Consider the following 26060-nt stretch of genomic DNA (forward strand, 5'->3'; position numbering starts at 1 on the left):
TTCTCCTTCTGGGAAATGGTTGAATATTTGCTTAATTTAGAGCTGACAAAGAAAAAAGAATTATGGGGCTGCCATTAAGAAATGGCCCAACAACTATTATATTCTTATGCTATTTTAAAAACTCATGAAATAAATGTGCTTAAATTATGGCTGTTTAGATTTACTGTAATCTAATACAGTAATATGGAAATAGGTCCTCTTTCTATTAGGAGTTCAACATCAGAAAAGTTCCCTTAAAGAGGGAAGGATTACAGCTCAATGGTAGAGAATATGTTGTATAATATCTCAGGTTCATTTCCTGAAATCTCCAGTTAAAAGATGATCAGGCAGCAGGAATGAGATTTGCCTGAAATGTTGGAGAGTCACTGGCAGTCAGAGAGTATTGGACTAGATGGACAAATAATACGACACAGCTTCCTGTGTTCTTGGAGTTGTGCAATGTATTTGCTGGAAGAAGGTGCCAGATAAACATTTATGGGGAGTGGTTTTAGTAATGGATTCCTAATTCAAACAGTTTTCTCCAAGTCCAAAATTCCATGATGACTATTCATGACATTCCATAAATTTATTTCTGGAGTTAGCTTACATGTTGGCAAATCTAACCGTCATTTGCACTAAGTGGGATTGGCCATGACAATATATATGCAGCACTATAACGTAGACTTAAAGACGTCAGGAGACAATATGGTCAATTCCTGTTGCTAAAGGGAAATATTGTGGCAACCATCTCTATCAAGCATATTTATTGCATAGACAAAATGCATCATGTTATTCTGTACGTGTGGCGTTCAGCGTGGGAAAAGGACCATACCCCATCTTACAAAGAGGTGGGATTTATAGTCCCAATGTGAGAATCTTAACTGGGTTTCTGTTGATAGTGAATTCTTTCTTATGATTAATTCAAAGAACTATAGGCCCCTCCAGACATCTGGTTTTTATTCCCTATTCAGAACGAATCCTGTTTGTGATGCTGTCAGAGTGGTCATGCACAGTCTTGCTTTCAATAAAGTTTGCACCTACAAAAGTTTTGGGTCACATTGCTTCATTTCCAGTCAATTCATATCCTGTAACTCCCTGCTGAAATCCCATAACTTTTCATAACATAGATATTCTGGTTTATTTTTGACCTGTTTATGTTGTACTGTACTATAGCCTTTCTGGGCAGTAATAATGTGGTTAGCATTAGGGAAGCATCACATAATCAATTCAAGCAGAATAAATCCACCACTACTGCATTATTATTATTATTATGTCAAGAACAAGTTGCAGAGTACACCTCACTATGGAATGGTGGCCGGTGAGCTATTATTACACTAGGATAGTGAGAGGCCACTGCCTCTTTCATACTCAGTTTTGGGACTGGAAAAGTAACAGAAACATTGTGGGAGATCGCCAAACTCCGCACTCCTTATATTTTCTCTCTTGTATTTTATGGGGTCCACTGAATACAACCTACCAGCAATGCACATATACCCCAACACACAACCTGAACCAGCAAGGTTTTATGAGGATTTTATTCAGCAGTTCTCCTCAGCTTGTTAAAAGGTCCCTGAGGCTTACACATGTTAAGGGTAAGATTATTATTGAAAGAAAACTTTAATCCAGTTTTTACACTTAATCCTTTTGTTGTCTTTGGTTCTCAGTTTTGGGCTGCCAACGCCTTCTCCGACTGGGGATGCTACCACATTGAGAGGTCTGTTCTCCTTTATTTATATGTTAATTTTGCAGTAAATGAGTAAGAAGACTTGAGGCTTTCAATTAGTGATGGACATCCTTATTCATAGGATTGGAGGGTCTCATCACATTCCTTTCTTTTTTCTTCTTTTTTAAATGTATTTTTATTAAAGATTTTCTTGATTTACAAAGGTATGTGCAATGTCTCCCTCTCGTATTTCCCCCCCCATGTAACATTTTTTAACAAATTGGTTTTATTTGTTGAGACATTAGGAAGAAAAGGGGAAAAGAGGTGGGGGGGGCAAGAGGAGTGGGGGTGGGGTCGGGTGAGACAATGACAAAAATCCACTAGCAGCATACAAATCAATATGGCTAACCTGATCCAAAACACCCACCCACCCTACTCCACATGAAAACAAAGACCCCCACAGCCAACCACAAATGAACAGCCACACCCTAGGCCAAACCTATCCCCAAACTGTGGCCCTCCAGATGTTTTGGCCTACAACTCCCATGATCCCTAGCTAACAGGACCAGTGGTTGGGGAATATGGGAATTGTAGTCCAAAACATCTGGAGGGCCAAAGTTTGGGGATGCCTGCCCTAGGCCAACCCCAACCGCTCTCACCACCAAAGGTACACAAGTGAACAGCAGAGAACCTGCACAAGCTGACACAAAACCCCAGATATATTAAGTAAAATAGAAACATCACATTCCTTTCTATGGTGTCTTGTGGGTTCATGGAGATTGACACCAAGCTGCTCTAGCCATATCAGGAATGAGAAATGACATATTTTGCATATGTCCAGAAAACTATGATTAAGCTGCAGTAGGACAAGTCAGTATTTGTCTTGTTGTGGCTCAGGTTCGAGTCAGTGTTATTCCTGCCACATTGTCATGCAACAAACCATAAAAATAACACAAAATGTCTGATGTAGCTTTACTGGATCACAGTGACCACCATTTTTAAATTTTGCAAACATTTCAAGACATTTTTTTATTTTCAGGTTGGCAGATTTCATTTTTTTCAACTTTGTGTATACCGTCTAGCAATTAATTAATTAATTGACTAAGGGTATATATTGCATGTTTTCCACCTTAGATGCAGCTGCCAATGTTCCACCACCTGATGTGGTCTCAATTGAGAGTCCTTCAGAGAGTACCACTGACAAAATTGAAGACACAGAAGTATGTGTAATGAGCTCCTTGTTAGACTGGTTTTGGGGATAAGAAACAGTATTCACTTTTCCTTCACTTTTCCTTCTAGATTTGTCAAGCAGTTTTATGTGGAAGAATAGCACACAAACTGAAATAACAAAACAAATAAGCAAATAACTCCAACCAAGTAAAAATGCTTCTTAGTAAAAATGTTTTTCATGTTTAAGGCACTCTCTATAAATTAAAGTGAGCACATGACTCCCTTGGCTCCAATGGCTATCAGTCTTCTTCCAAGCACAATTCAAAGTGCTGGTTATGACCTATGGAGCCCTATACAGCTTAGGTCTAGGCTATCTGAAAGACTGTATTCCCTCATACAAACCTGCCTGAGCTCTGAGACCTTCAGGGGAGGTTCTTCTCTCTATCCCACCACCCTCACAGGCACACTTGGTAGGGACTTGGGAGAGGGCCTACTTGGTGGCTGCTCCCATAATTTGGAACTTCCTACCTAGAGAAGTAAGACTGGCTCCTTGTTCTGGCAGATGAAGACTTCCTTGTTCCAACAGGCTTTGGGGGAAACTGACTGCTTTTAAGGCAAGGGTTGGTGCTGTGGTGATTTTATTGTGATTATCTTACAAAATACAGCATGGGAGTGGTTGTTTTTTATCCTGTACATTTCTAAGCTGTTTCTATTTTAGCTTGTAACCTTGAGTCTCTGTTGGGGGATCACAATGATGATGATAGAAGTGTAACCAAGATGACATGTAACATATGTTTTTTATTTCTAAATCCTTGAAGGCTGACACTTTTGAAAATCCAGCACTTTATTTAGAAAGAATTCTATTTCTATTAAGTCAGGCTTCCTCAACCTCGACCCTCCAGATGTCTTGGCCTACAACTCCCATGATCCCTAGCTAGAAGGACCATTGGTCAGGGATGATGGGAATTGTAGTGTCAAAACATCTGGAGGGCTGAGGTTAAGGAAGCCTGTATTAAGCGTTCAACAGTATTTCATAGGCTTAAAAGTCTAGAAGGGAGACAAAAGTCATCCAAATTCGTTGCTCCTTACGCCTACAAGACAAATGAGAGACACAAATACCTTTTCTTTCTTCTCCCCTAACCCCACCCACCTCCCTTGATTTAGCCCCATCTCTCCTGATTCCTATTCCCCAATATGTCCTGACATCATCACTCCCCAATATCTTCATTGCCTCACTTTCAATTCTGGTAAGCAGTTTTGCAGGATTTTGCATTGTTTCAAAACCTTATAAGAAGTGTTTAACTAGCAATGACAGCTGAATGAAATAAATGAGTAAGTACATTATAGGAATACTTCCATAGCACCTTTGACTCGTTTTAAGAAACTATTGTTTGTTTCTAGTCGAGGTGCAGTGGAAATTGAGTCTTATCTTCAACCATATTCCCATCCCTAAGAGGTAGAAATTTGAAAAGCATTGCACCAGAAACAAGTGGCACAATAGTGCCTTCCTATATGAAAGGGTCCTCACTTAATTACTGCACTGATGGCTCCATCCCCAGATCACATGACTTTCTCTCCACTAACATCACTGAAATAGGTAGGGACCTCTATTGAAGGACCGTCTATGTAAGTAGGCTTCCCCAGGAACTTGAATCCCGGTTGCCCAGGGGTTCAGCTCCTTGCTAAGCCTACTTGCATAGAGATCTATGCACATAGGTGTAACTGTGTGCAGGTGAAAAGCCTAACATGGCAAGCTGGGGCTGGAGCTGGTGGAAGCCACCCAGCCTTGAAGGCGGACTTGCTGCCCAGTAATCGCATGAGGAACCCTTTGCATGTATAATGCAGGAATAGCCCCCTTCATACTAATTTAAGTTGGTGTTTAACCTGAAAGGATGGTTTCTAACCACAATTCGCTAAGTAAAATTAATTTCTTTTTCATCAGATCAATAATGAAATAAAGAGAGATGAGAAACTGGTGACCCCAGCTCATGAACAGATGGTTGAGTTCAGCATTCTTCTTCCTGAGGAGAAATACACCACTGAGCTGACCGACCCCTTTACTGAAGAATCCCAGCAACTCTCATTGCAGTTCATTTCTGAAGTAATTGCATTACTTGTACTTCTTTGATATGTTGTATGTGCCCATAATTCTTTGAGAAGGGAAATGTGCTTTGAATGTGCCTTAATGGTTTAGTGCAGTGGTTCCCAACCTTTTTTTTTGGCCATGCCCCCTAAGCATCTCTAAAATCCTGATGCCCCACCCCCTGACATATAATTTTTATTATTCAGAAATTGAACTCCTATTCGCGTGGAGCAAGCCTAAAAGGCCATTAACTGTTAATAACTCATTCTCAAATTGCCCCCCTTAAAAATCAAATTGCCCCCCTGTGAGGCATGTGCCACACGTTGGGAACCACAGGCTTAGTGTGTACACAGTCCAATATGTGGATTTAAATATAAATACACTACAGACTACACTTCTCAAAAAATTTGCAGTATAATTCAAAACTCTGAAAAGTACTAAAATGTATTATATATTACAATGAAATACATTTAGAAATGCATACACTGATATATTTAAATATGTATTATGTACTTGTTTAAATACGAATTTTTGTATGGATTTTTTTTTAAAAAAATCACATTCATAAGGAAATAGAGTGGAAAGGGGACTTGTGAATGTGACATGCTCCAGGAGGAGACTAATCCTTCCAGCTCTTCAGTACTCAAACCTTTAGTAACGTAGAAAGCTGCCTTATACTGTGAGACTATTGGTGCATCTTGCTCAGTACTGTCTACACTGACTGGCAGTAGCAGTAGCTCTCCAGGTCGGATTTCAGGCAAGTGTCTCTTCCTGGAGATGCTGGGGATTTAACCTGAGACCTTGTGCCTACAAAAGAGATGCTGTGCCCTTGAGCTTTGTCCCACTCTTTCTCTGTCACGCCCATCCATGCACCAACCACAGAAAGGTCTCTCATCCCTTCCTTCAACCTTCCGCTGAAGGAAGTTCTGTGAGCTGAGACTTGTCTTTTTCTGCATCTGGCATCCTTGCTGAGAGGTTGGCACTGGAGGAAAACAAACCTCTGGAATCTGGAAATCTTCCTGACATCCCCTGCTCTCACAGGATCTGAGCTCACAGATGCTGGTGTGTTCTTTGTGACCTCATATTATTACTGTAACTAAACCTTCCTCATCTCACATCTGTTTATATTATAAGCGACATGAATGATCGGTTTTGATCTTTCCCTCCTTATAAAAGCAAGTTGGCCTGGGTGATGGGATCAATTTAAGGCGCTCACATGCACGACTGGCCACCTTCCAAATGTCTCTTTAGCTTGGGCTTGCCTTAAGTTGCCAATAGCATTACGTGCTTTTGATCACCGTTGCCTCTCTAACCACCTTGGCCCAGCTGTTATTGTGAGATCTGTGAAATAACAGTAACAATTACAGTACTCGCCCCCCCAACTCACCTGGATCATGCCTTGGCAACCCTTTTTGAATTCAATATACTGGGACTCATCTTCTGACAGATACTATATCATATGGGGAATAGATAAATTCTATCCCACAGCCAAAGAGAACCACTGCAACTGTTATGCATGGCCAGATTAGGAGAGACGTCTTAATTTTCCTACATATGTGGCCAAGTAACGGTGCCATACTATAAACGAAAGAAATGTCTGATCGGACAAAGGCCACTTGGCATCTGAATGGCCCTTTCATCCTTTGCCTAGTTCTTTCTGTGCTTGGACAAAGACACCCTTCCTATTTTGCAGCACTTTGGATAGCTTTGATTCTGGGCAAAGTGTGTTTCAAAAGCAGGTTTTTAAAAAAGGAAAAGGAATTATTCTGTTGAGATGAAGGGTCAAATTGCTTTTCTGCTTTATCGTGAATGCACATGGAGCAGCCTTTTCCTTGTTCTTAGAGGTGTGGGGTACTTTTCTACAATTCCTTTGCTTTTCGTTTCTAAACCTTAGCAGATTTTGCTTTTAGGATTCATAGCTGTGCATAACCTACATTCTATTTAAGTACACCTGCCTTTTTTTCTAAACTGTATTATATTGTTGCACACCTCTCAAATCTAGTGGAGCAGGGTTTCCAGGGTTCGGTTTCCTCAGAATGAGGGGCGGCGGAGACTGTGGTGTCTTATGAGATATTGTTTATTTACACATATATACAACCCGAGCCTACGATGAAGAGGCTCACAGCATTAACACCCCAAGAAGGTTTCGCTTCTCCCGTAGCCATGACCTTGGATCTCAGAGGGAATCAGGTATGGTTCTGCCTCTCAGCTGCCCAGCCTGCTGCCTGCTTCTAGCTCACACACCTCAGCTTTGCCTTTTGTCATTCCAACTGACACTTGACAGAGTATTTTTCCCCTGGCACGAAGATACTTCCTTTGTTGCTTTGACGACCCATACTTAGGCTATTACCAAGAAACTAGTCTGGCTACCCCAGCAATTAAATTATTGTTGGATTCAGCAATTAGAAGGGAATCAGCCAACCCGCCCTCTGCAAACTTACAACACTATGTACATAGGGAAGAAATAGCATTGGGTAGTATTAAACTGCATTTTTTGCACTAGAACAAGGATTAGTGCAAGGGAATTTCCCCCTCTCCTCCCCCTGTGCACCCCAATGGACATTCTGTACCCCCTCTAAATCTGCTCTGGAGAGTTGGGGAGTCCCTGGAACACATTTTGGGGGCTCATGGAGGGAGGAGAGGGGGGAATTGTTTGGTTGCACTATATTGAATACATCCCAGTATTTTTAGCGTATTGAAGACTAACTGATGGCTTGATATGATATCTCGTTACACAGTTTATACATTATCCTTTATTGCAAAGGTTATAGTCATTTGCTGCTTAAAAGAAAAAAGAAAAAAGGGGGAGAGATGTATACTCCAGCCCTCACATAAAGGAAAACACACTGCTAAAGGGAAAATGTTTTATCTTTCATGGGTAACTATTCCTAGAGTCTTGGCCTCCAGAACCTGCACTACAATGAACAATAAGTGAATACTGTATTTAGATGGAACAACAAAGGGTTTGGGCCGTGGAAAGGATCTATAATCTTTGTCTCTTGTCTTTCAAATAGATTCAAAATGCATATGAAGGACTGCCTGGATACAAGAATATCCATGTAACTGAGTTCAGGTATGATATCCTGTCATATAAAAATATTTTTCTTATATTAATGTTGCCAAAGTTGCTGGTACAAAACTTCACATTTATACTGCCCCTGCCGACTTACTCATTAGTTTTGTGTTGTGAGTTAGTTTAGTTTCCTTTGTTAGACTGAGGGTGTCTTCATATGTTACATTTTCCAACATGTAGAAAAGTGACGCCCCATTTATGACATTTCAAAAAAACCACAATTCTTATATGAGGGAAATGTTGCCTTTCTTCAGACTGGTACAGATTCCAGAACAGTAATTCTAATTATTTACACAATCCTCCGCTGGCCACTATCAAGCACAGCATTACTGTTAGGTTAGAGCCGATAAGTGATGAGGCTCAGCTGTCGGACTTGGCTAATTCCACTTAAGTGGTTGCATGCACATCATGTGTTTAAAGCACATGGCTTCCCTCAAAGAATTCTGGGAACAGAACCCCTCTCAGAGCTACACTACACCCTTAACAACCAATAGTTCCTAGAATTCTTTAAGGAAAGTCATGTGATTTAAATCATACAAGTCCTTTGTTTTATTTCTCTCTCCTCCTTTTAAAAATTATAACAATGTTAGTGGATGACATAATTCTGTCTACAGCAGAACGAATCATTCTCATGATCGATTACTCTGGCCTTTGATACTGTGTTACATTGTTTTTAAAAACTGTTTTAAACGGTTTTTAATGTTTTATTTTACACTGCTGTGATGTGGCCTGGAATCTTCTAGTGAAGGAGGGAATGTAGTAATAATAATTCACATTTGTATGATGTTGTGCCTTCTCCACAATCAGCTTGTTAGTTTGGGAGATATCCAAACACCACTGGGCTGCACTGAGTGTACTGTATGCAGTCTAAATTCAAAATGTTCTGTATACCACAACATACTGTAGGCAAGGGCATAATTCTGATTTCATATAAACCGATAAAAATGAACTGAGATGTATTTTAATTCAAGTTTGCTGCAGTATGGAAGTAGAATAATGATGAACCATGAACAAATCTTTTCAAATATATGTTCTTTAGCTTATCAGGGGCTAGGGAGGAGCACTGAATGGTAATGCTTACATATGAAACTTTTTTCCCCTCCTCCATTTTAACTTCTTGTCTTCCCTTCTCCCCCCACTTTTAGATCTTCTCAGGATGAAAGGTACATGAAACCTTCAAATGCTTACTTGTGTGATAGCTAATTTCCTGCCTTATATGCAGTAGCCTCCCTTTCCAGTGAAAAGATGGAGCCAAACTATAGCAGCAGGATATTGTTTGAAAGCTGTTGAGATCAATGCATTTCAAGGTTCTTTATGTTTGTTCATGTGAATAAATCCACTTAGCCTGTGAAAGTCCAGTTCCCAAGTATTTAGCCATTATCAGATTTGGGGAGAAAGATCAGAATGAAATATAATTTGTGACGGGTATGGAATCTTTGAAAGAACAGAACAGGAGTACCATTCATCCTTCTCTCTAACAGCTCCTTTCTTAAACATTTAGTGGTGTGGAGGTTCTATACACTGTGGTTTTTGATGGGGAAGCCATCAGCAATGCCACCTGGGACCTGATTAACCTCCAGTCCAACAAAGTGGAAGACAACGCCTTTCTAGAGATGGAAGATAATCCCACCGTTGTTTATACAGTCAGTGACTTCAGAAATTATATTGCTGAAATCCTTCATAAGAATGCGTTACTTGAGAATGCCTCCTTGAACTTGGATCCTGACTCTCTCCAGCTCATTAATGGTGTGTATTAAATAAGAAATGTCATTTCTGTCCACTTTAAAAATGTCCAACATCTACACCCAGGATTTTAATAGATTGTGACTTGTTATGGGTTTCCTCTTCAAGCTCTTAAACCAAAGCCAGTATTTTGTCTCTCTAGAGCAAACTTCTAAAAGCCTCATGTATTTGAATTTATGGCCAAGTAGTCCTTGCCTCGTCCCCATTATATGTAGTCCATAGATTATGAGGATTGATGGCTGAGAAGTGGGCTACAGAGTAAAAAAAAAAAAACTGAGCAAGGGAAATTAATTCAGGATGCAAGCAAAGTGATTCATCAAAGTATCTTCTACAGCACTGCAGAGGAACCTAACACGTGTTGCTTAGCCCTTTCTCTGCAGCCACTGCCCTTAGAACCAATCTGTATATGACACCAGATGTTTCTTTCCATTTCCAGGTTTTTAAAAATGCAAACATCATCAGTCCTCTCAGTTGATTGACCTCTCGGTTGACACACTCATATAAATGCACTTTAGATGCAAATACACATTTAGCATCACTTCTAGTTTGTACTCATCCTAGTGCTAGATACAAATGAACCAAACATGTGTTCTAGTATAATTTGAAACTGCAGTGGATCCTGGGAAACAAGCTAATTTGCATCCTGTGGCTGCTTCCTTCAGTCTCTTCATGCCAATGGATGTATCTATTCTGTTTGCTCTTAGCCACTACTGTGACAGGGGCTTCCAGCCACAACTCGAGCATTACTCTAGCATTTCTGGCCCCCATAGGACTGAACAGGTGTGTGTGTGTTCCTACACATAAGTCTTAGGAAATATTCAGAATCTTTGTTCTGAAAATAACCTAATGCTTTGCCAGAGGAAAAAGAAAAGTCATACTGGGCAATAAAGAAAAAGAAAAGTCATACTGGGCAATAAATGTTGTGACTATTTCATGTCATCGATTTAGACAGTACAAAATGTACATGGAGTACCCTTCGAGTTAAATTGTGCACTTGCCCCAGAGAGCAAGTTGAGTTGTGTACATTTGCCATTCTTCAAACTCTTACTGGCAGTATTGTTGCTTAGAAGCATGCGTGTTTCTTCAATGAGATAGGAAATGAAATCAGTGCACTTAAGATCACAAGCAATTTAGAACTCTATATAAGATACATGACTGTCTTCCTTATTACTTGTCTTCACAGTAAAGGAAGTGTTCTCTTCTGTAACAGAAGACCCGACTCGAATTACTGCTAGGCCCATTGATGATGTAAGTTCATTTTCTTGTATTGGCCTGGTTCAAACATCATGCTAAGCCAAACCTTGGCTTCGTGCAAACATACAAGCATGCTGGCTGCCGAAGAGGAGACCACATCCCCTTTGCTCATCCCCAGTCACTTTGCTGCAGCCTGTGCTGAGCTACTCTGTAGTTTGGCCTAGCAGTTAGTTTAAACCTGAGTTCATGGTTTAACTCTTCTTTAAAAACCACATGACATACACCATAGGGCGAACCTTGATTACAGCTTGTGGTTTGTTTGTAAACAGTTAAAGCATGAGCAAGAATTTGGTTGATATGCTGGCCCAAACTATGGCTAAGCTCAGTGTGGTGCAGCAGCAAAATAACTGGGGAAGGTCAAAGGAAGCACAATCTCTCTTCAGAAAGCCAAGAGGCTCAGCCATTTCCACTAAGCCATTTTTGTTCTAGCAGTTCTTTGCCCTTTAGCCACTTATGAAGTTAACTGAATAATTCAAGTACAATAAGGTAAAACTCAAATATTTTCCTTGGAGGGATCAAAATATTCTTAAATCCTTCATGTAACAATAAGTACTTCATACAGGGTTTAGTCCTTTCTTACTCATTAAAATTATTTTGGATAGATCCATGAAACAGGTACAATATTAGACTGAATATGCTGTCTTGCTGGCAGGAAGCTTTGGAATATAATTTGCTTTTGCAGAGTGGTATTTCTATCGTATTTTGTAGATTCTTCAAATAGCTTGTGCTTAAAAATTCAAACTTGCCAACATCATATTGCATTTCTTAATGTAGTGTACCATTCTGAGAATTGTTGAATAATATTAGATGCCACGGGAACATCTCTCTGTATTTAAGTAAGTGATGAAGTGTAATTCCTGGCAGACATATGCAAATGCTCCAAATGTTTCTATTGAAAAGTAATTGCTCCCAGTCTTTGGGTTTATTTTGCTACTTGTGTACATTTCTCTAGGTTGCACAGTATTATCTTTTCACAGTTTTGCTCATATTTTCAAAAATCCTTTAAAATGTTAGTTACTCATATGACAGCCAGTGAAGATTGGGAGAAGGGTAGAAGTCAGGCATTAAGACAGATAATCTTCTGTCTTCTACAGCAGTGGTCCTCAACCTTGGGCCTCCAGATGTTTTGAGACTACAATTCCCATCATCCCTGACCACTGGTCCTGCTAGCTAGGGATCATGGGAGTTGTAGGCCAAAAACATCTGGAGGCCCAAGGTTGAGGACCACTGTTCTACAGTGAAGCCTCACAGCTTTTTCTATGAAGAGCAGTGATGTGATTGGGAAGTTCTGAGTAGAGGAGTGTGTACATGTGCTGAACCTTCCCCCCACTGGCTATTTTATTCTCTGAATTCCCCAGCTGCTTTCCCACCCCACAGAGCTCCAGGTGCATGATGGAAGGTAAACATGCATCTATACACTTTTTCTAATCATGGAAAATGAGCAATTTGAGCTGGAGCAGTTGTGGGTAGGGAAAGGGTTAAGCAACTTCCTGTAATTTCTCTGCTCACTGTGGTTGCTTCTGGAGAGCACTTTACAAAAAAGAGCTGTTAGAGCAGGCATCCCCAAACTGCGGCCCTCCAGATGTTTTGGCCTACAACTCCCATGATCTCTAGCTAACGGAACCAGTGGTCAGGGATGATGGGAATTGTAGTCCAAAACATCTGGAGGGCCAAAGTTTGGGGAAGCCTGTGTTAGAGCTTGGTCTGATTACTTTGTAACATCTCTGCCACTAAGACAGCACAGGTTGTTGAAAATGGGAGATTGATTTAACTACATGCGGATCAGAAGCAGAGGCGGAGCGAGCTGCCCATGGCGGGCTGCTTCCTGGGGGGGGGAGCTATGCCGCTTTGGCAGCAGCCTTCCTCCTTTCCCTCTCCCTTTTGACAGCTCGGGGGAGGCTCCCCCCCCACCAGGAAGCAGTCCGGGAGTGGGAGGCAATGGCGCGCCGCCTGCCCGCAACTCCCAAGCCTCCCCTGAGCTGTCAAAACGAAGGGGGGAAGGCCACCAGCAAAGCGGCGCAGCTCCCCTCCTTCCCCTGAAAGCTCGGGGTAGGCTTAGGAGTTGCGGGGGGTTGCAGCACACCAAATGTCACCCCCCTCAGTGATGACACCCGGGGCGGACCGTCCCCACCGCCCCCCTTCCTCCGTCCCTGATCAGAAGTGTATTCTGCTCCCAAGCTTGATGGCCAGAGAATCTAGTCCTTTCTCCTTCTAGTACTGCATCAACAATGCTCAATGGCATTCAACTAATGGCTACATGGAGATGGATGAATATAAAGGAACAGAATGGTAATTAGACATAGTGTGCATCTAATCAGTTGCCTGCAAAGTGGTACAGAGAATCCCCACCCACCACACCTGGTTCTCCAGATGGGACAATACGAATTTATAGATGGTGGCTACATGCATAGACGAGACCCATATAAATGGATATAAGTTAGTCGTGTCCGTTAATTTCAATGAGTCTACTCTGAGTAAGACTAATGTTAGATACAACTTCTGATCAGTAATTTTGACATTATTGTGTGGTAGACTTCACAGGTCACTTATGGTCTTGGTGTGAGCTTATTGATGTGGTGGAATGAGGGGCTAAGCCTTGGGGTTTATGCACTGTGATTTGTAAGGTAATATGGGCAATCATAATGGCTTATAACCATTATGGATCTGAATTTTAGGATCGTGTTGTGGTATCTGAATGGCCCTCTGCGGATGAGTCAACTGTAAGCAACATCTTGCCACTTGATTTTACCAAGCCAGGTTTCATCTTTGATATCGAGCAGTTCAATGGCAATGAAATCTGGTTAAGACCAGATGGATTTCTGAGCAACTTCAGTTCAACACCAAAAGATACTTTCCTCTCAAAATCTGATATCACCATTCCCCCAGACGATCTGCTCTTTGTGGATGAAAAGCAGAAATTGCATCCTGTCACACCAACAGCATTAGAGATTGACACACTTGTGGACTTAGAAAGCATTTCTGATTTGTCTTCATTAGAAGATGGTATGTTATTTTGTCTTGCTTGGTAGCAGCAGAGTTACATGTCTGATCTTAGAAAGCTTGGGGAGTTACTTCCTTTCTATGGCCCCCTCCCTGTTATGCAAGAGTCACTGTACCCTGAAGAGATGATGGCATTTACTGGAGAGAGAATATAATAATAATCTGCCAGGGTGGGGTGGGGGAGAGAATTTGAGTAAATAAAATCCAATAAGCTAAATTTATAAGAACTACTTAACTTTGCATGTGTTTATTTGTAGGGCTTGAGGATTCTAAAGAGTTGGAAGAGCTCCTTTTGCCTTCAAGTCCTGCCCCTCACATTGTGCCAAGTGACATCCCACCCACAAGTGATTCTGTGACTCCTCTTGCTCCTCTATCACCAGTGGCCTCTGTATTAGCCATAGAGACTAGCACTAAAGAACCATTACCAACAATTTTTGTAGAAAAGGAAACTCTGCAACCCACTGTATATATAGAAGACCACGTAGATGACTATGCTTCTGGTTCAGGACAAGAACCACAAACAAGCATATGGCCTTGGTATAGACCTACATTGGAGACAGAGGGATCGGGTGTATATGACTACAAGGAAACAGATTATATATTGCCTTCCTTAAAGGACTACACATCTAAAGACCTACCAGATGAAGTTATATCTCTGTCAATAGAAGGCCCTACAGTAGAAGGCCCTACAGTAGAAAGTGTTATGGCAACATTGACTGAAACTTATAACATAATACAACTGGAAGATTCCAGTGAGGATAGTGAGATCATTTCTGAAATAACTGGAATTCAAGACCAAATCATAACAGAACTGTCACCAACAGACTATCCACCTATAACCATTACAATAACACCACCTGATAGCTTCTCTCCATGGAGTGCACTAGATAAACCAGAAATAATTTTAACAGCAAAACCTTCTGGGGAAAGCCCAGTGTTGGATAATTTTATAGTTGAACAGCAGATCCCTGACACAACAGCTCAAGAGGCCTCTGGATCAATTGCTCTGAAGCCTGTTGTTACTCCTTCTGCTGAAAGTTCTACCCATCAGCCTGCAGCTGAAGTCACAAGTTCAATAGCATCAACTGATTTTGAAATTGCAACCTTGGTACCTTATTTAAAAGACATGACAACTGGTCCCAGTGACTTCACTGGAGAGTTTGGTACAATCCTAATCACTAATACTCCTCCTAGCAGTCTTGACAGTGAAGTAAGCTCTTCCTCAACTCTGACTCTTACAGAGTCTTCTGTCCATGCCCTCTCTGACAAGCCCACCACACAGCCAACTGAAGTTCAATCCACAGTTATCCTAGCAGAATTGGAAAAAGATTTGATCGCAAAAGATCTGGAAGTTACAGAACAGGACCAAGGAAGACATATGACTGAAAGTCATGTGGAGCTTTCTACAAGTGCCCATTCCACAGAGATGGCCGGTGTAGCTGGGGCAACTCATGAAAACCTCAGCAATGTTACTGTCCCTGCACGCGCATTAGTGGTATTCTTTAGTCTTCGAGTTACCAACATGATGTTTTCAGAGGACTTGTTTAATAAAAATTCCCCTGAATATAAAGCCCTGGAACAGAGATTCTTAGAGCTGGTAAGATATAGTCTCAAACTGAGGTTTTTTTTTTTGCCAGGGCACTTTTAGCATGTGAGCAGCAACCCAGAGGCACAGGGTGGTTCGAAACACCTTTTGCACAAATGATTAGATTTTTGTTTACTACAGTGACTAAATTGCACCTTGATCTGCTGTGATAGTTCACATTCAAATACTTCTATTCAGATTTGTTATTTCCTCTTTTATACCTGTGCAGAAAAACAAAATATCAAATGAAATTGTTAAGAATACTTACTCCTGCCCATACTAATGGCAAAGTATGCAAGCTTCATTCAGCTTGCATGGTAACTAAACATTAAGGCATACACGGGAAAATTCGAACTTCAGGTTCAAATGAGCCCAAAAGAACTAAACGTCACATATCTTATGCCTGTTTACTCAGAATTAAACCCAACTAAATTAAACAACTAGGTTTATGTGCATACAAGTGCAGACATATAGATGGATAGACACACAAACACACAGGAAAATAGATGTAATCTTGCTATATTATTTCTCCTGTTTTGTAGCTGGTTCCTTATCTACAGTCCAATCTAACAGGCTTCCAGAATTTGGAAATTCTGAACTTCAGAAATGGTAGCATTGTGGTGAACAGCCGAATGAAGTTTGCAAGACCTGTGCCTCGCAACGTTACTAATGCTGTATACATGATTCTTGAAGACTTTTGCAACACTGCCTACCAGACCATGAACCTGGCTATCGACAAGTACTCCCTTGATGTGGAATCAGGTATTATAAGGAAGGAGTATTTGCTGCTTGGTCAGTGAGTTAGGAGTAAAGCCTTATTCTCACTGAAGTGACAAGTCAGTTAATTTCAAGCTAAAACACCCAGAATTATTTTGAAGGCTACATACACACAAAGAAAGAAAGAAAGAAAGAAAGAAAGGTGTGTGCAATTACAGTGGTGCCTCGCTAGACGAATTTAATTCGTTCCACGGGTCTTTTCTTATAACGCAAAATTCATCTAGCGAATCCCATAGGAATGCATTGAATTTTTTTTATTTTTTTTTTGCCCATAGGAACGCATTAATTGAATTTCAATGCATTCCTATGGGAAACTGCGATTCGCTAGACAAATTTTGCGTAAAACGAATTCGTCTAGCGAGGCAACCTCCACTAGAAAAAACCTTTCGTTAAGCAGAAATTTCGTTAAGCAGGGCATTCGTTAAGTGAGGCACTACTGTATGCTTAGTGTGGAGAGAGTGGATAGGGATAGGTTTTTCTTGTGGCTGGAAGTGGCTCACTAGGTGGGAAGAAGAGCTGCTATGTTTGCTTCCAGGCAGATGAGTTGCTGTTTATTGGTGGGATAGAGGGCAAGGTGGTGGCAGGTCAGCATGGTTACAAATTTAGCAGTAGGAGCACTTGGTTGGCTCCAGTGGTGTGTTTGCACTGTGGAGCCTCCCCTCTATCTTTCCCCTCCTCCCCTCTGGTGTAAGCAAAAGTGAGCCATCTATGGGGAAAATAGTGACTGTCTCACCCAGTGAGCTACTTCTGCTCATGGCCAGTTGAACATAATGTTGGAAGATTTGGGACAGACAATTACAGCACTTCTTTACAGAGCACATAGTTAAACCATGGAATTTGCTCCCGTAAGATGCAGTAGTGGCCACCAATTTAAATGGCTTTTAAAAAGGGGTTATACAAATTCATGGAAGATATGACTACCCATGGCTGCTAGCCATGGTGAATAAGCTGTGTCTCCACTGCTAGGAATCACAAGCGGGAAGAGTGCTGTTGCAATCTTGTCCTGCTAATCTGGTTGGCCACTGTGATAACAGAAAGCCTTTGGCTTCATCCAACAAAACACACAGCCCTGTTTCTTTCTCCATATCTCTATTTCTCCATAATAGTGATGACAGAAGGGGCTGTGCAAGATCTGGATCATTGTCTGGACACAATAGTGAACTGGATGAGTCCAGATAAACAGTATTTGAACCCTGGGAAGATTGAGTCAGTGAGTATAGGTGATTCCTGTGCCCAGGAGATGGAGCGAAGGCCCAACAAATGACTGCCATTGAATCAAATTAATTATCTAAAAATGCTTGGTTAAACGAAAATGTTTTCAGGAGGGGAAGAAATATACAAACTGTAGGTGTCTATCTGAATTCAATAGGAATAGTTTCCCAAAATGCTGGTGCCACTGCAGTAAAAGTTCTCTTTTTGCTTGTGCCTCCAGGAGATCAAGCTGATCCTTGCAAGTTCCAGGCATGCAATGAGTTCTCTGAATGCCTTGTGAACCAGTGGAGTGGAGAGGCAGAATGTGTCTGTTATCCTGGCTATCTAAGCATCGAAGGATTGCCTTGTAATAGCATTTGTGATCTACAGCCTGACTTCTGTCAAAATGATGGCAAATGTGATATAATCCCAGGGCAAGGGGCAATATGCAGGTAAGTGAACATTTGTGCAACATTTCAAATGCAGAAGATCAGAGGCATAGGCCTATTTATGTGATAATCCAGTTTTAACACTGAATCTGGTTTCAAAACAAAAGAAATCCAGAATACTTCCCTGAAGGGTGACCCTCCCAAGATCAGGAAGAGGTGCAGCTTACAGATCCCCCCCCCCTGATCAAATTTTGTGCTTTAAACCTCCCTACTAGCTTCTTCCATGCCTCTTCTCACATTATTCAATTTGACCCATTGCAGAATATTTTAGCATTTCACTCAGCTGCTATCTTAAATGGGTGAAGATTAGCATCCAATACGAGGTTCAGTCATTTCATGTTGACAATAGAATAACTATTTTCTTTATCACTTCCCTGTTGACATGGGTGGATCACAGATGTCGTGTGGGTGAGAACTGGTGGTACAGAGGAGAGCACTGCGAAGAGTATGTCTCGGAGCCATTAGTCGTGGGTATCGCGATTGCTTCGGTTGCTGGCTTCCTTCTCGTAGCATCTGCCGTTATTTTCTTCCTGGCTAGGACTCTTCGTGATCAGTACACAAAGAGTGAAATTGAAGACTCGTTAGGGTAACTATAACTTGTAGATTATTTAATATTGGGGGAAACGGGTGGTGCTGTGGTCTAAACCACTGAGCCTAGGGCTTGCCGATCAGAAGGTCGGCAGTTCGAATCCCCGCGACAGGGGAGCCCGTTGCTCGGTCCCAGCTCCTGCCAACCTAGCAGTTCGAAAGCACGTCAACCTACCTGGTCATGGGAGGAAAGCATAGGAGCCTGAAGAGGAATGGGCACATACATTGTGACTGCTGCAAAGTGCTAGCCTATTGAAAAGATCTAAAGTCAACCCCTCAGGGGGTTTAGACATGGAAGCTCTATTCATGTTGGACAAGTATCCCCAATAAGAGTTGAACACAGCTTCTGGAAGAGCACAACTGCCAGTTACCTGTTTGAGATGTTGCTCCACTTTGCAGCATGAACATTGGTTATCATGTAGCTTATTCCCTGGAATGTCAGACAACATTGTCAGTTAAGCTTTGGGAAATATTTTGCAAAGAGGAGACTCCTGTGTTTGACATAAGTTCTTTTTACTTTCTTTACAGGCAAGGAGACAGCCTTTCATCTATTGAAAATGCAGTGAAATACAACCCAATGTATGAAAGTGATGCTACCGGGCACAGCCACTATTATCGGAGATATCCACAGCTTACTTCCTATAGCTCAACAAGCAATGAGACATCCGCTGAGTACAGCAGTGAAGAAATCAGGCATATTTATGAACACAGTGAGCTAACTAAGGAGGTGGGTAACTTTACTTGTTTTGATGTTACTTCTATCCTATCAGAATGACTTGCTAATAGTACATCAGTATGCAATTTCAGTGCTAAATATGGAAGACTAATTTGATGAAAGCATATTCAAAAGTACTGAAAATATAAAATTTGTACATTATGCTGCTCTGTAGTGTACGAAGTACAGAACACCTTCGTTTGGAACTGTTGTGTTTTATATAGGACAATTGTGTAGTGTATTATTTTCTAACCTTCCAGGAAATTCAAGACAGAATTAGGATCCTGGAACTCTATGCCAAAGATCGACAGTTTGCGGAGTTTGTAAGACAGCATCAAATGTGAGCTAAATGTTTCTTAATTACTTCTGTAGATTTTTTTTCATTGAACCTACTCATTGTGTTCTACACAACAGTTGATTCATTCAGTGATCAGCTAAATTATCATATTGTAGGGTGCACGGACAAAAGTAGATACAAAATGATTATGCAGCATATTGAAAGTATAAAACTGTTCAAAATAGCTAATTATTAGCCTTAGGTCAACAGCATTTATTTCCCTAATTATTAAAATTGAATTCCTCGCTGTTCCCCAGTTATTTATATTTCATAGTGAAAAATTAATTATTCTTCTTCTTCTTCTTCTTCTTCTTCTTCTTCTTCTTCTTCTTCTTCTTCTTCTTCTTCTTCTTCTTCTTCTTCTTCTTCTTCTTCTTCTTCTCACTTGTAGCCAAGTCAGATTGTCTTCCATAAACACAGTTTTAACAATGAGTCCATAACTGACTGTGGAGGCCAATTCTGGATCCACACGTCCTTCCACAGTGGGGACATTGGTTTCCAGGTGGGAGTTGATCACGGTGTGGATTTGCCAAGCCTGCCTTCCTCTTAGCATGTTTATCCCTTGCGTCCTGAGTTGGAGAAGAGCCTTTACCAAAGGTGTCATGGGCTTTGAAGACACTCAAACTCAGGAAAATGAATACTGTAATTCTACATCCCATATTGTAAGGACAACTGCAATTTTAGTGCCATTGCAACTTCAAATTATTGTTACTTTATCTCAACATATTGCAAAAGCAGTTAAATGTATAGTCGGTAGTAAAAGTGAGCCAGTCTGGAACCATTATTCACTGCTGAAAAGCGTAAGGTTAAGCAGAATCAAATGGATATGAGAGAGAGATTATTTTTGGTAGTTTTGTTTAAGACTAGATAATATTCAATAGTTTCTTCCTCTTTAAAATAGGAGTTTGAAAGCTGTCAGAAGCACAAATCCTACTACAAGTTAGTCCTGAGTTCTACACATTCAACAAGGTAATGACTAAGAATATGTAGTTATTAGTAGAATGAAATGTCTGCCACTGCGGGTTCTATGAGATTGCAAACTTGTCATGCTAAGTTATGTCATTACAAAGCTTGTTCGTTGCATAGAATATCATTACAAAGGTTGTTGCAGCTGGTGCCTGAAGCTCAACCATATTTGGCATCTTTGATGGAAATTATGTAGAATTGATTCTGATTGTTCTATTATATTAGACCATAAGGTTTTGTCTGTAAACTTTCTGAGTTGCTCAAACTACTTTTCATATACTAGGAGGGACATTAAAATGCAATGTATTGCCAGAACATTAATTGTCTATTGCTGCTGTCATCTTGAAGAAGCCAAATTGGGAAGATAATTTAACTGAGTATATGCTTAGTCGTCGTGACATCTATTGGCATATCTAGTAGGGCAAGGTAAACTGTCGCGTTCAAATCTATTCTATGTTAGTATTTAGCAAAAGGCAGCAACTGAAAATCCACAGTGCTTATTTTATTTTAAATGCCTTTCTCTAACATAAGCCGCACTAACCAAAGTTCTTGGAGTTAAGACATGAATGTCATACACAAGGAAGATTTTGTTACATAAATTTTTTTTATTTACAAGAAATAAATATTTTATTTATTTGGAGTGGATACAGCTCATGTGTTTCCTCAGTTTAGGATGATGTTTCACAGGTGCTGTGTACTGTTGCTCTGTCCCAGAACATGTTATTAATGCCAGAAGTCTTAGTCTGTTTTTCAGCAGAAACAGGAAGGGTTCTTGTGGCATTTTGAATACTTAAGCCATAATAATCAATGCATTTGATGAAGTGAATGCTAGTCTATGGAAGATCAAACCATAATAAATGTGTTAGTCTTTGAGGCTCCTTATTGCTTCTAAAACATTTGGGGAAATAAATACTACAGGCTGCCCCTGAGCACATTCAGGGTGTCCATTCTTCAACAACCAAGTAACCAGGATAACTAAACTAAAGGAATGGAAGAGCAAGAGCCTCTCTGCAAGTGATTAAGTCTCTTTGTCTTCCTAGTTTCTGATTGTAGCCACATTGTACAGTTTCATAAATTCAGAAGAAATTATGGGGCTGGTCTAGTCAATTTTGTTCCGAAAGGAAAACGAACTTTTGTAGAAATTGTACAGGCCTACATGAGTGTATATGTAGATATACAACCGTCCTTTTTCCAACTAAAACACAATGTTTTTTTTAAAGAAAAAAGAACCACCCATATGTTTTAAACTACTTCAAAAATTTACTTTGTCTTTATCGGAGTTGTTTCCTAACCGATAGAGACTCATGCCAATCACATCAAAATTTTGCAGTAGTTAACATTGTTTTTTCTAGGAGCTCATCCCTACAATTCCAGGATGCTTCCTGAAAAACTTTTTAAAATGGCAGGGCATAAAACATGAATATGGTGCTATGAGTAAGAACAACCTGTGCTCCGGGTGTTTTTGTAATCTGTACACAGCCTTTGATAAGAACTTACATAATTATGGCAGACTTTTCTTTTTTCTTTTCAGGAATTTGCTCTTAAAAGTGGATCCAGTAGAAGAATCACATAAGATGAAGATGGATGGTGTTGCTACAGGAATGAGGCACTGATGTGGCTTCAGAATTTCTTATAGTCTTTTCAGTGATGCATATGGATATTAATGGCTCATGAATGGATTCCTTTGACCTTGAAATGAATGGAAAAAAAATGTAAGGAAGGCTCTTTATCCTTGGATTTTCAAATGCAATGGACATCACTGAAGATGACTCAAAGCTGTAACAATCATGAAAGTTAGTTTGATTTATTTGCAAAAAGGGGCGGGTTTTAATTAAATGGGCTACTGGCCACTGTGCACATGATTATTTTCTTGTTTTGTAAATCTTTTTTCTCACGTCTTCTTCTTCTTTTTGGTGGGGAGGGGCTATATAAATAAAAAATAAAATAAAGTGATGGTGTTCCCTGCTTTGGAGGGCTCATTTTTGCTGTTGAAAAAGTGTTAGTAGGGAGAAAAACGCTGTGTTGCATGTGACATGTTTATAGTAACTACAGTGGTACCTCGGTTTATGAACACAATTGGTTCCGGAAGTCTGTTCATAAACTGAAGTGTTCATAAACTGAAGCGAACTTTCCCATTGAAAGTAATGGAAAGTGGATTAATCCGTTCCAGACGGGTCCGCGGAGTACTCAACCTGAAGCGTACTTAACCCGATGCATGGGTGTAATTGGTTCCGGAAGTCTGTTCATAAACTGAAGCGTTCATAAACTGAAGTGAACTTTTCCATTGAAAGTAATGGAAAGTGAATTAATCCGTTCCAGATGGGTCCACGGTGTTCATAAACCGAAAATTCGTAAACTGAGGTGTTCGTAAACCGAGGTTCCACTGTACTGTTTTTGCACAAGCAATTTTTTTTAAAAGGAACTATTTGGTCCATTGACGGGAACAAGGTAAAAGAGAAGTTAGTTATCTAGCTGTTTTGTGCGTAAGGCATATTTAGCCTTTCTTGTCCAATATAAAATTAGAAGAAAATCTATTATTGGGAACATACCAAATGAAGAATTTCAGACTGCAAGTTTCCTCATATTTTTGAAGTTGTCCTGGCTGTTGGTTTTCATGCTATACTTATTAGATAAGATGGCCTGAATCATCTAGGACAGGCATGTCAAACCTGCGGCCCTCCAGATGTTTTGGACTACAATTCCCATCTTCCCCAACCACTGGTCCTGCTAGCTAGGGATCATGGGAGTTGTAGGCCAAAACATCTGGAGGGCCGCAGGTTTGACATGCCTGATCTAGGAAGTTATCTATCCACCAAAAGAAATATGAGTGGCTGTGTACTCATTTATTTACATAGATCACAGGCACATTTTACTGAAGGCAAGAAGGGCTACAGTTAAATAAAGAATTTTTTAAAACCAATAAGGGTTTCCCTTTGTCAGAAGTTTCATTAAGTGTATGGTTGTTGTTGCTGATTTTTTTTTAATTAAAAAAATGTTTTGTTTTAATTTAGTGTATTTTCTGTGCATCTTGTTTTTTCCTCATAAATGGATTCATGATAATGGTTTTGTATGCTATGATTTGTAATTGCTATGGATTTGCCCTCCCCACTATTTCTTGGCTGTATCTGGGTACTGTCTCTTCTTGGTTGAGATCATTCTGAACTGAAGAATAATTTTTGTCTTGCCCCCGACAAGGCAAGTATGAATACTTCTGGGTAGTAGGTAATTCCTGGAATGTAACTGCATGACTTTGTTTAGGTAACTCTTCATAAATACCAATAGGGGATAAATATTTCTCATGTGAATTCACATACACAATTCGTCTCTCTCTCTCTGATGCTTAGCTTTTTTTTAGTCATAGATACTTACGTAAAGTACTTGCAGTTTTGATGCAGTTTTGCATGGTTTAGAGGTGATGACTCCAGGATTTGGGGGAGGGGGCTGTGCTAAAGACAGTGCTGGCTCAAATCCAGCACACCTAGTTACGCCTCTATTTTGAGTCATACTGTTGAGTCTAGTAATTCTGTTCCTTATGGAGGATCAAGGCAAATCCAAAACTATTTTTCCAACCCATGTGGTTGCCCTCTCTCCCAGAAGTAGCCTGTTTGAACTGTGATCAGTATTCAGTGTCTCCACATGTACAATTCTACCCTGCAGCCTTAACATTCCTCCATGCAATTTATGCAAAGTTTGGGATTCCCAAGGCCATTGCAATCCATTTGAGGAGCAGAGGTCCAGTAAGTGAAAGGATTGATCCTCCAGCTCACCTATCTTTGCAGCTGGAGGTACATCCTAGGATCTAGCTCTGAAATGCATTGCTGTGTAACATGGTGCAAGAGGAACCACCTCTTCATGCTTCTTTCCTGCCTTCATACTCTACCAATAATTTGCCATTTAGGGCTGGTCTGCACTGCTGCTTTGCTGCACACAAATGTTCTCTTGGGGTGAATCCGAAGTGCCTTTTCCCTGTGGCTTCTGCAGGGAGCACAGCTGGAGTTGAGGCACTGATTAAACTTACTTAAAATTCATCCCAGTATAAAAAGGGGCCATATTACACCATCTGAATATACAGCTGAACAAAACACTATCATCAAGCTTGTCATAGTTGGGTGGAGCTGAGTGCACACTTTTGTCTAATTAGCAGTTTTTCATATGACTTTTGCTATTGCTATGTGTGCGATTGTGAAATCCTTGCGATAATCCTCCAATCTTAAAACACAGCTCAGTTACAACAACACAAGAGTATAATTAATGAAAACACGTGAAGAAAGAAAATTTAATTAATGGGTTCACAGGAAAAGAGATACTGCATAGGCAAATGTGCCGAAAGCAATGGAAACTAAAGCAAGCAAACTAATCTGCAGTGCAGACACAGCTTCCGTTATAGAAATAAATAATATTTTAGTTATCATTAGAGATCGACAAGTAATATATCATGTAGTCTGAGAGAAAATTCTCTAGTGTGTAGGCAAACTCTGTGTGATGTGGCTCTGTGCACATCCTTCAACAATAGGTTCTGATTTCTTGAATGCTAGCCTTGAAGAGGTTCTGGTCATGCTGAAAATGAATATTTCATTGTGTATACAGGAAATGTTTTTCTTATTGTAAATAATATTATCTGTTTATTTTTCACTGCAATAAAACTTTTTTTGTTGTTTCAAGAATCCCCGAGATTATTATTTATCATTTATATAGCAATGATGCCCATAGACAGTATAATTGTTGAGAAGCCCTAAAGGCTTGTAGGTTAGTTAATTTAGCTGATTGAATTTCTGAATTGCTTCACACAACAGAGAGTTCCGAAGTAATTTACAAAAATAAAATACAAAAAATACAGTTGAAAATACAAGTACATATTAAAAATGTAACCAGAGTAAAAACATCCAATATCTAATATCCAACAGGTGCAATTCAAATTTGGGGGGAAATAAAGGTACCTTTGCCTGGCATCAAAATGATGACAAAGCTAACACAAGATGAGCCTTTCTCAGGAGAGCATTCCATAGAGGGGGAGCTATCACAGAAAAGGCTCATTCTCTCACGACCGCCCTCTCTTACAGATGGCACCCAGCGAAGGGTATCAGGGTCTGGACAGGTTCATATGGGGAACGGCTCCGTTAGGTTTAGGGTTCGTGAACTATATAAGGCTTGAAAGGTCAAAAACAGGACTTGGAAACTGGGCTGGAAACAATTTGGTAGCCAGAGCAGTCAGGCCAGAAACAGTGCTACATGTTCATGTCTTCTTGTCCCAGTTAATTGAGCCATCACGTTCTGCACTCATTTTTGTTTCTGACCTATCGTGAAAGACAGCCCCATGTGGAGTGCATTGGAGTAGTCTAGCCAACTGAAGCCATGCTTTCCCCATCCAGTTAGGGTTGCAGCTGGGCAACCAGTCAAAGCTGGTAGAAGACACTCGGTGCCACTGAGGCCACTTGAGTTTCCAACGGCATTGTTGGATCCATCACTGCAAGTCCATCTAATTTGGAC

General features: G+C 40.4%; 1 protein-coding gene across 1 annotated transcript in view; it reads left to right on the forward strand.

The window, feature by feature from the left end:
- IMPG2 (interphotoreceptor matrix proteoglycan 2) overlaps positions 1 to 25226 on the forward strand; it is a 64874-nt gene extending 39648 nt beyond the window's left edge. The window contains exons 5-20 of the mRNA XM_088668136.1: positions 1644 to 1693; positions 2777 to 2862; positions 4755 to 4913; positions 7910 to 7968; positions 9114 to 9131; positions 9470 to 9714; positions 10895 to 10959; positions 13641 to 13968; positions 14223 to 15562; positions 16093 to 16312; positions 17760 to 17970; positions 18365 to 18553; positions 19084 to 19282; positions 19531 to 19610; positions 20509 to 20576; positions 22105 to 25226. Of these exons, the coding sequence (XP_088524262.1) occupies positions 1644 to 1693; positions 2777 to 2862; positions 4755 to 4913; positions 7910 to 7968; positions 9114 to 9131; positions 9470 to 9714; positions 10895 to 10959; positions 13641 to 13968; positions 14223 to 15562; positions 16093 to 16312; positions 17760 to 17970; positions 18365 to 18553; positions 19084 to 19282; positions 19531 to 19610; positions 20509 to 20551 (3292 nt within the window). The 3' untranslated portion in view covers positions 20552 to 20576; positions 22105 to 25226. The remainder of the gene's footprint in view (positions 1 to 1643; positions 1694 to 2776; positions 2863 to 4754; positions 4914 to 7909; positions 7969 to 9113; positions 9132 to 9469; positions 9715 to 10894; positions 10960 to 13640; positions 13969 to 14222; positions 15563 to 16092; positions 16313 to 17759; positions 17971 to 18364; positions 18554 to 19083; positions 19283 to 19530; positions 19611 to 20508; positions 20577 to 22104) is intronic.
- The last annotated feature ends 834 nt before the right edge of the window (positions 25227 to 26060 follow it).

Source organism: Zootoca vivipara, chromosome 4, assembly GCF_965207765.1.
Source record: "Zootoca vivipara chromosome 4, rZooViv2.hap1.1, whole genome shotgun sequence".
Classification (NCBI taxonomy): Eukaryota; Metazoa; Chordata; class Lepidosauria; order Squamata; family Lacertidae; genus Zootoca; species Zootoca vivipara.